Below are 10671 nucleotides of genomic sequence, written 5' to 3'. Positions count from 1 at the left end.
AGTAGAGCAGTAGTCTGGTTGTTCACACCAGCAGTAGAGCAGTAGTCTGGTTGTTCACACCAGCAGTAGAGCAGTAGTCTGGTTGTTCACACCAGCAGTAGAGCAGTAGTCTGGTTGTTCACACCAGCAGTAGAGCAGTAGTCTGGTTGTTCACACCAGCAGTAGAGCAGTAGCCTGGTTGTTCACACCAGCAGTAGAGCAGTAGCCTGGTTGTTCACAACAGCAGTAGAGCAGTAGACTGGTTGTTCACACCAGCAGTAGAGCAGTAGTCTGGTTGTTCACACCAGCAGTAGAGCAGTAGTCTGGTTGTTCACACCAGCAGTAGAGCAGTAGCCTGGTTGTTCACACCAGCAGTAGAGCAGTAGCCTGGTTGTTCACACCAGCAGTAGAGCAGTAGACTGGTTGTTCACACCAGCAGTAGAGCAGTAGTCTGGTTGTTCACACCAGCAGTAGAGCAGTAGACTGGTTGTTCACACCAGCAGTAGAGCAGTAGCCTGGTTGTTCACACCAGCAGTAGAGCAGTAGTCTGGTTGTTCACACCAGCAGTAGAGCGCTAGCCTGGTTGTTCACACCAGCAGTAGAGCAGTAGTCTGGTTGTTCACACCAGCAGTAGAGCAGTAGTCTGGTTGTTCACACCAGCAGTAGAGCAGTAGCCTGGTTGTTCACACCAGCAGTAGAGCAGTAGTCTGGTTGTTCACACCAGCAGTAGAGCAGTAGTCTGGTTGTTCACACCAGCAGTAGAGCAGTAGTCTGGTTGTTCACACCAGCAGTAGAGCAGTAGCCTGGTTGTTCACACCAGCAGTAGAGCAGTAGTTCAAGTTTCTTTATTAGTTGACATGCAAAGATACAGAATACCTTCACATGGAATGCTTTTTTCTGTTATGCTCATATGAGGATCATAGGACGCTTGGATCATACACATACAGCTCATTACAGTAATATTCCACAATTATTACATTTTAGATAGTAATAATGGTACAGAGCCTTGAGACAAACATATGCATATTCACCACCGCAAACAGACTGGCAGCCGTCATAGGCAGCGCCATTTACGGAAGGAGGGGGGAGTGGGTTGGGGTTGTTACAGGGCTGTAGGGGGGGGGGGGGGGAGTGGGAGGGGGGGGAAGGTGGGGGGGAGTGCACAAGCCAAGTCCTGGGTGGGGGTGGTCTCCCTCACACGAGGCAGCCAACAGTGCAGCGCCAATGCAGAGGAAGGGGGGGGGGGGGGTGGGACTAGGGATTGGGGGTGTGGGACGCCGCTCGCCACTCTTATCTCCCAGAGGACCTTCGACTCCAGAGCTCTCGGTTCGACCTTGGTCCAAGAATTTGTTTTGGCTGACTGACTGGCACAATTTATCCCAGCCACGTCCCTTTAAATTTGATTTGAATAGAGTGGAATATAACTATATTGATTTGAGTGGAGTGAGTTTTAACAACTCCGTCCAAATGACTGAATGCATTATTAGTCCAAGTGTCCAAGTGTCTTATCAGTTCATTTTGGTAGATCCTGTGCGCGGTAAACAGATCCAAAATCTTCTTATTGCAGTCCAAAAGCTTCGATAATCCAAAAATGACCACGTCTTCAAGTTGGTAATCCGATTATGATGTCCCAATAGGCAGAGAGGGTTAGCCTTATTCTGCTTCTTGAAGAAAATATGCAATCCACTGATTAGATCCATTTAGAGTTGATTTGAGTATAGTCCGGCCACCGGCACGAAGCAGGGCATAGCAGCGTCGGGCTCCATGGAGTAGTAGAGGCGGCGGTAGGAACGGCCTTGAAGGCCTAGGGAGAGAGGAAAGAAATGCGACTTGTCTCTGCAAGAGGTGGGAGGTACAGTAGTCTGGTTGTTCACACCAGCAGTAGAGCAGTAGCCTGGTTGTTCGCACCAGTAGTAGAACAGTAGTCTGGTTGTTCACACCAGTAGTAGAGCAGTAGTCTGGTTGTTCACACCAGCAGTAGAGCAGTAACCTGGTTGTTCACACCAGCAGTAGAGCAGTAGTCTGGTTGTTCACACCAGCAGTAGAGCAGTAGTCTGGTTGTTCACACCAGCAGTAGAGAAGTAGCCTGGTTGTTCACACCAGCAGTAGAGCAGTAGCCTGGTTGTTCACACCAAGCAGTAGAGCAATAGCCTGGTTGTTCACACCAGCAGTAGAGCAGTAGTCTGGTTGTCACACCAGCAGTAGAGCAGTAGTCTGGTTTGTCACACCAGCAGTAGAGCAGTAGCCTGGTTGTTCACACCAGCAGTAGAGCAGTAGCCTGGTTGTTCACACCAGCAGTAGAGCAGTAGCCTGGTTGTTTTGTGTGAGAGATCTTTATCATGGGTTAAAAATCAAGAGCTTGGTAATTATTGACATTTTAATTCGATTTAAATCCAACCCCACCCCTCTGTGTGTGTGTGTGTGTGCGTGCGTGCGTGCGTGCGCGTGTGTGTGTGTGTGTGTGTGTGTGTGTGTGTGTGTGTGCGTGTGTGTGTGTGTGTGTGCGTGTGTGTGTGCGTGCGTGCGTGCATGTCTCCACACACAGAGCAGTAAGTAAAAACATTCTGTGTCTCATAACTTCATTTATTGGACTTCTCTTTTGTTATTCTTTTGTTATAATAAACATACATTTCATTAGAAGTCAAGGCGCTGCAGCATGCGTCACATTTTTCATTGCAGGCAGCCATTATAATAATCACAGTTAATGTGTTTAGAAAAAGCATGTACAGCGAATAATAATAATAATAATAATAATAATAATAATATAATAATAATAATATAATAATAATAATAATAATAATAATAATAATAATAATAATAATAATAATAATAATAATAATAATAATAATAATAATAATAATAATAATAATAATAATAATAATAATAATAATAATAATAATAATAATAATAATAATAATAATAATAAAGATAATAATAGTTATATACCCATATCCAATTTATAATAAAATAGTAGCTATTCTCCACATGATATAATAATTTACTGTAAATCATTTTGTATTCTCTAATAAACATTCCAATCAGTGGTAAATTCAAAGCACAAAGAGCTCAAATATCTATCGGGTTTAATACTGTAATGAACACTGATGTCGTCATCAAAAACACGACACAGACAGTCGGACACAGAACGAATAGTATTTTGCTGTTGTGTGTGTGTGCGTGTGTGTGTGTGCGTGTGTATGTGTGTGTGTTCTGTACACATATGGCTCCATACATGATAAGCACAATGATTTTTGAGAGCAATAATATTACATTAGTTTTTTATCTCTCCCAGAAATAGCTCGTTGATACAGACGTTAGTTCTCGATTTACATTCAGTGATAATTCAGGAGAGCGTGAGTTCATCAAGAGAGACGTCTGTCCGTCTGTCCCCTCCGTCTGTCAGCAGTCTGTCACTAGTCTGTCATAAGGCTGTTTCCCCGAAGCCTGTTTTTGGGATTCGAACTTCGTCAGGGTTTTTCGAACGCACGTTCGAACCTTCGTTTTTAATGAAATGTTTTTTTTTATTTAATTTAATTTATTTTTAACATTTTTATATCCTCAAACTAAATCCTCAATTTGAATAAAGTGATTAATCTGATTAAATTATTTAATTAAGTCAATTAAGTCAACTTTCAGCCCCAGACCCAGCCCAGGGAGAAGCCCCAGCCCAACTAAATCAATTAAATCAACTTTCTTTAATGAATATAACTCATCAGTTTCTTTTAATACTATAATAATATTAGTGTAGCCTAATCTTTATCTGCAACTGTGAAGAAAACCCCATTGGTTTAAACAGAATGAATAGAAAAACATATTAAAAAGTACAAATAAAAAAAAATTCTAATGTTGATTTAGAATTCGAATGCCAATGTAACGAACGAAGGTTCGAACGTTGGCTCAGGCCCCAGTCTGTCCCAGTCTGTCCCCAGTCCGTCCCCAGTCTATCCCCAGTCCCTCCATGTCTCCCAGCAGCGCTCCCGGTGGCTCGTGGACAGCGTGAGGTTTGTTGTTGTTGTTCTTCTTCCTCCGGGAGGACGCTCTCTCTCTCTCTCTCTCTCTCTCTCTCTCTCTCTCTCTCTCTCTCTCTCCGCCTCCTCTCAGTGTCTGACCTCTGACCTCTGCCCTCTGACCCTCAGCAGTGCAGGATCTTGATGAAGGCCTTCCGGAACTCCACGTTGAAGGTGGTGTAGATGATGGGGTTGATGGCGCTGTTGACGTAGCCCAGCCAGGTGAAGGCGTTGTACAGCTCCGCCGGGACCCTGCAGCTACCGCAGTGCGTGTTCAGGATGTGAGTGATGAAGAACGGCAGCCAGCAGATGATGAAGACACCTGAGAGAGAGGGAGGGGGGGGGAGGGGGGGAGAGAGGGGGAGGGAGAGAGAGAGAGGGGGGAGGGGGAGAGATAGGGGGCGGGGGAGAGGGGAGGGGGAGGGAGGAGAGGGGGAGAGAGGGGAGAGGGAGGGGGGAGGGGGAGAGGGGAGGGGGGGGGAGGGGGAGGGAGGGAGAGGGGAGAGAGAGGGGGAGAGAGGGGGCGGGGGGAGAGGGGGGAGAGGGGGGAGGGGGAGAGGGGGAGAGGGGGGGAGGGAGAGAGAGGGGGGCGGGAGAGAGGGAGGGGAGGAGGGGGGAGAGAGGGGGAGAGAGAGAGGGAAGAGAGGGGGGAGGGGGAGAGAGAGGGGCGGGGGAGGGGGGAGGGGGAGAGGGGGAAGAGAGGGGAGGGGAGAGAGAGGGGCGGGGGGAGAGGGAGGGGAGAGGGGAGAGAGAGGGAGAGGGGGAGGGGAGAGAGGGGTGGGGAGGAGATGGGGGAGAGGAGGGAGGGGGGGAAGGTTAAAAAATAAATTAGAACGCAGTTAGGGAGAGAGAGAGAGAGAGAGGGGGGAGGGGGAGAGAGGGGGGAAGAGATGGGGAGGGGAGGAGAGGGGGGAAGAGAGGGGGGAGGGGGGAGAAAGAGGGGGGAGGGGGAGAGAGGGGGCGGGGGGAGAGGGGGGAGGGGGAGAGAGAGGGGGGGGAGAGGGGGGGAGGGGGAGAGAGAGAGGGGGGAGGGGGAGAGAGGGGTGGGGAGAGAGGGGAGAGGGAGAGAGAGAGGGGGAGAGAGGGAGGGGGGAGGGGAGGTAAAACATTAAATTAGAACGCAGTTAGTTTTTCTACCTTTCTGTGAACGTTGAGCAGAAAATGGCAGTCCAGTCTCCATAATAGAAAATAACTGTATTTACAGTAGATTTCATTCACGGTTCTTGCTGCACGCCTGGAGATTGAACTCTGCCATTGGAAAGAGAAGATTTGGCCCGATCCATATATGTGCAACTTGGCTATAATGAGGTAATTTATAGGCATGCTATTCTATATTCTATATTCTATAATAATATTTCAAATTGCATGTGTCCGGATGGCAGAATTCAGTACTGCATCTACAAAACCTTCGGTTTAATCATCTTCCTTTATTAATTTGCTTAGATTTTTTTTGTACACGTGATCTCAAGGCCGGTGCTGAACAAGCTCAGTTTTTCATGTCTGGTCATTTTTAGCATGGTGTTATTCACTGTCAAAGATGCAAAGAAAATCACAATTTATATTATCCTTTGTTTCATCACAATTGACTCAAGCCTAGTAGCCTAACAGACACAATAATACATTCCCTGAGATCCATAGATGTCCCTAGATACCAAGAACATGCAAATAGAGAGAGAGAGAGAGAGGTCATCAATCGGCACACATGCGATGCATGCATGCAATTCGTATCTGCGATTAACCCATCCCGTCATCCTTCCCCCCCAAGGGCAGCCGGGAGCAGACAGGCGTCAACGTGAGCCGCGCCAGGGGACCAATCCAAGTGCTCCTGTCCGTCTTCGTCAAGGACGCCACAGCGTTAGCGATCCATTGTTGTGCATGTTTTTCCATTGGGTTTATCTTATCGGGGGGGGAACCCTTGCGAGCACGGGGAGAACATGCAAACTCCACACAGAAAGGCGTGGGAGATACCCCACCTGGGTAACTGGCATCATGGAAACCTGGTCCCCAAGCGGAAATCGAACCCTGGACCTTCTTGCTGTGAGGCGACAGTGTTAACCACTACACCACCGTGTAGAAGTGGAGTATTCTTCCATTTACTTAGGTATGTATTTTTAATCAGATTTTCAGAAAACAGGACTAGGGCAGGTTAAAAGGTGAAAATGAACTTGTCCTGTGTGTTGCATTGTTTCTACAGAATGAAGGGTTGTCCTGCAACTGTGTTGCATTGTTTCTACAGAGTGAGGGGTTGTCTCAACACTGAGAACATGTTAAATAATAGTATGTGCATTGTGCCTTTCCTGCAGTTTCTAGGGTTAGAAACCTCCCTCTTGAAATGAGTCATTCAGTATTGCAGCCACAATCCCCATAGTTAATAACATGCGTGTGAAGATATCTCTAGATAAATGTATACGTTTATGAGCTATGAAGGAGATTTTCACCACACGCCTTGATTATCTTCTGATCCAGGGTTGTATTCATACTCCAACTCTCCAACTTGCAGTGCCACTTTCCCCCGCCATTGTATGACAATATCCCCACAGTAAACAAGCATTCTACCTAGTCTATTCTCCCCTATAACCCTAAACCCTACGCAACTCACTGCACCGTCTCAATGTAAAGTCGCAGCTTTTGAAATCTAACACCTGCCACCGAAACCTTCACAGCGGTCGATCGACGCGCAGTGACCCACGTAGGGCTGCAACTAACGATTATTTTGGTAGTCGACTAATCTCTCGATTAGTCGACTAATCTAAAAACAATTATATAAAAAATAAAATTATAATTTTTTTAAAATTATTATTATTATTATTATATTTTTTTGCACTACCTATCTTTGTGAAAGTGGCTTCTCAGCTCTGTCCAGCTGAAGACAAAGCAGAGGAACAGATTGGACATTGAGCACGACCTCAGAGTTGCTTTGAGACTCTTGTCAGGACCAAACAACATCCCCAGTTATCCCATTAGTTCCCTGGGATGTTAAGCTAAGAAGTCTGCTAAGAAGGATATATTTTATTATATTATTATTATTATTATTATTATTATTATTATTATTATTATTATTATTATATTATTATTATTATTATTATTATTATTATTATTATTATTATTATTATTATTATTATTATTATTATTATTATTATTATTATTATTATTATTATTATTATTATTATTATTATTTATTATTATTTTATTTCATTGTGTTTTTAGCCCTAGTTGCACTTTTGTTGCAACCCCAGTTATCCCATTAGTTCCCCAAAACGTACTGTCGGTCTGTTATGTTAAGCTAAGAAGTCTTCAGCTGGCTGGACCAGAGCTGAGAAGCCACTTTCACAAAGATAGGTAGTGAAAAAAATAAAAATTATAATTTTTTTATAATTGAATAAATTAATAAAAAAAATGTAACGACTAATCGACGCAAAAAGTCTGCGTCGACGAGTTTTTATGATACGACGTCGTCGATTATGTCGACTAATCGTTGCAGCCCTAGACCCACGACGTCCAACGAATCCGACGAGAAAAAAAAAATAAAAGAACCACGCTAACTAACCTAAGACGATGGCCAGCATCTGGGTGGCCTTCTTCTCCTTCTGCTGGGAGATCTTCCGTTTGCTCAGCGTCTTCAGGGACGTCTGGGTCTTCCCGTTGGCTACTAAGGCCTGCGTCTGGAAGGCTCTGGTCACGACGGGTGCCGCGTCCGCGTCCGCCGGGGGGCGGCGGGGGGGTCTTTGGCGGTTGGGTCTCCGTTCTCCGCCTTTAGACGCGCCGCCGCCTCCTCGGGCGGGGTGGGGGTGGGGGCGCGGCGGAGGTGGGGGTGGGGGGCGCGAAGGTGGGGTGGGGGGCGCGGAGGTGGGGCTGCCGTTGACGACCTTGGTGGGCAGGAGGCGCTGGCGGCAGGAGGGGGGCTGGTCGCCGGGACGACGCAGACGGCAGACTGGTGCTGATGCTGCGTCTGTTTCTGGCTGCCGCCGTGGTTCAGCTCGTCCAGCTCCAGACCATCATCGGCTTCGTCGGCTACTTCCTTGATGAAGATCTGAGGATAGGAGGTTTGAGATAAACACGGAGACATTTAACACTATAGCACAGCCGACAAGGGGTCACACATGACCCCTACTAGGCATTTTCAATAAATGTATCCTCGTCACTCGTCGGTCGAGCTCCAGCTCTCTGTCACTCAATGACTTTTTCCTAAAAGTACCCTGTTTTATCTGCAGCACGGTTTCTGACATTTCAAAATGACTTCAGGAAAATGGAATTAAAGAACGTTAATTCAGCTATTTCTGCTGAGCGGCCACCTCCCTCCCTCCTTGACCCTCCCTCCCTTTCACTCTCTCTCCCTCCCTCCCTTTCTCTCTCTCCCTTTCTCTCCCCCCTCCCTTTCTCTCCCTCCCTCCCTCTCTCTACCTCCCTCTCTCCTTCTCCCTCCCTCTCCCTCCCTCTCTCTCCCTCCCTCTCTCCCTCTCTCTCTCTCTCTCCCTTCCTCCCTTTCTCCTTCTCCCTCCCTCCCTCCCTCATTGACCCCTCCCTCCCTTCTCTCCCTCCCAGGTTCATCTGACCCGTTCCCGGGCGGGAATTAGTGTAATTTTCCATGGCTGTGCTAGTGTTAAAGTGAGGGAGACATGGGCATCATCACCATCATCATCATTACCACTCATTCTGGGTCTGTTGTGTTTATAGCAGGAGAACGTTTTCAAATCATGTCTTCTGAGGACGACGCATCGCTAACTCCTTTAGAGGGAAAACAAATCCCTCCTTTTCACCCGTTTACCTTTTTAAGAGAGAAAAAGATCTAACGGCAAATAATCTTTTGACAACGCACCACCTTTTTCTTGTTGACGGGACAACTCCCGTTGGATTTGACGATCACGGCGCAGAGCCTCACGTCTTCTGGGTGAGTGCACTTATCCTGAAACGAGGACACAGCGGGAGAGCGGGATCAGAGGAGGGGAGCGGGGATCAGAGGAGGGGAGCGGGGATCAGAGGAGGAGAGCAGGGATCAGAGGAGGAGGCTGTCAGAAAGCTGTCTAATGCTGCAGTTATACTTAGAAAGGACTACTTTCACAGGACTATAAGTTCTGGCCTAATGTAAAAGTGTAAAAAACTTTTTAAGTACCTTTAAAAAGTGTGTTTTGAACCCACAACATAATCTGTTCAGTGTAAAACACAAGAAAAAAGATGGCTTTTGGTTCCTCCTTTGGGGGAAATGCTGCTATATTCTGTAAATCCAAAACTATTTGAAGTTGAACCTTTAATTAAGGTTCTTAGTTTATTATTTGATTCTATTGGAAACACCATTGTTAGGTCCATTTGATAATGACTGGTTCCATATGGATGGTTTTGGTGGAAGTCCTGGAGAACAGGCTTTGACTATAGACTCCCTGTTGGATTTGTTGCGGTGTTTGCTAACATCAACAACTGTCAGGAGGTCGAATCTAGTCCGGTCTAAACTGGCAGGGCTCCCGGTGTAGGTTCGACTAACATCCTCTGTCAAAGATGACACACACACACTCACACACACACACACACACACACACACACACACACACACACACACACACACACACACACACACACACACACACACACACACACACACACACACACGCGCGCACACACACACACCCACACAAGACATGCCTAACCATGAGTAATACAGGTCGCTGCATGAAAAGCATTTATTGGTTTCCTCTGCTGAACCAATTGATCTGATCTATTTTTTTTTCTTCAAATCGATAAGCAGAGAAACAGTTGTTTAAGCCGCATCATAATCACTGCAGAGTCTTTCAACCCAAACCCACCCGTGAGAAGCTAACGTCTGTATGATGTGAGCCGTCAATATAGGAGGCTAAAGAACAACAACATTACAATGTGTCGTGGGTCATTGAGCCCTTTCAATCTGTGAGCTTGAATGTTACCCATTGTGTGTTTCCAATGAGAAATCAATGGTCTCCTACGCAACTATACGCTGTGATGTATTATGATGCCTTGGCACAGGACCTTGGGATGTAATTGACCTCATCTCAAGCCCCACCCTCCCCCCAACGGTCGAAGAGAACAGTTGTGATTGGAGGAACAGGATGTGGGCAGAGCTTGAGATACCCTTTCACTACCACACTACAGAAGGTTAACCCTTTCACTACCACACTACAGAAGGTTAACCCTTTCACTACCACACTACAGAATGTTAACCCTTTCACTAACACAACACGGAAGGTTAACCTTTCACTACCACACTACAGAATGTTAACCCTTTCACTACCACGCTGCATAAGGTTAACCCTTTCACTACCACACTACAGGAGGTTAACCTTTCACTACCACACTCCAGGAGGTTAACCCGTTCACTACACTACAGGAGGTTAACCCTTTCACTACCACACTACAGAAGGGTAACCTTTCACTACCACACTACATGAGGTTAACCCTTTCACTACCACACTACAGCAGGTTAACCCTTTCACTACCACACTAAAGGGTTAACACTTTCACTACCACACTACAGGAGGGTTAACCCTTTCACTACCACACTACAGGAGGTTAACCCTTTCACTACCACACTACAGGAGGTTAACCTTTCACTACCACACTACAGAAGATTAACCCTGTCACTACCACACTACAAAGGGTTAACACTTTCACTACCACGCTACAGGAGTTAACCCTTTCACTACTACACTACAGAAGGTTA

General features: G+C 46.4%; 1 protein-coding gene across 1 annotated transcript in view; it reads right to left on the bottom strand.

Moving 5' to 3' along the window:
* Window positions 1-4111: 4111 nt before the first annotated feature.
* Window positions 4112-10671, bottom strand: part of LOC311226495 (D(2)-like dopamine receptor) — a gene marked incomplete at both ends in the record, with an annotated part of 43741 nt that continues 37181 nt past the window's right edge. The window contains 4 exons of the mRNA XM_084311920.1: window positions 4112-4308; window positions 7534-7870; window positions 7912-8016; window positions 8803-8889. Of these exons, the coding sequence (XP_084168046.1) occupies window positions 4112-4308; window positions 7534-7870; window positions 7912-8016; window positions 8803-8889 (726 nt within the window). The remainder of the gene's footprint in view (window positions 4309-7533; window positions 7871-7911; window positions 8017-8802; window positions 8890-10671) is intronic.

The sequence above is a fragment of the Notolepis coatsorum genome, assembly GCF_963971535.1.
Source record: "Notolepis coatsorum genome assembly, chromosome: 1".
Lineage (NCBI taxonomy): Eukaryota > Metazoa > Chordata > Actinopteri > Aulopiformes > Paralepididae > Notolepis > Notolepis coatsorum.
This window is presented reverse-complemented; position numbering and strand designations above follow the sequence as displayed.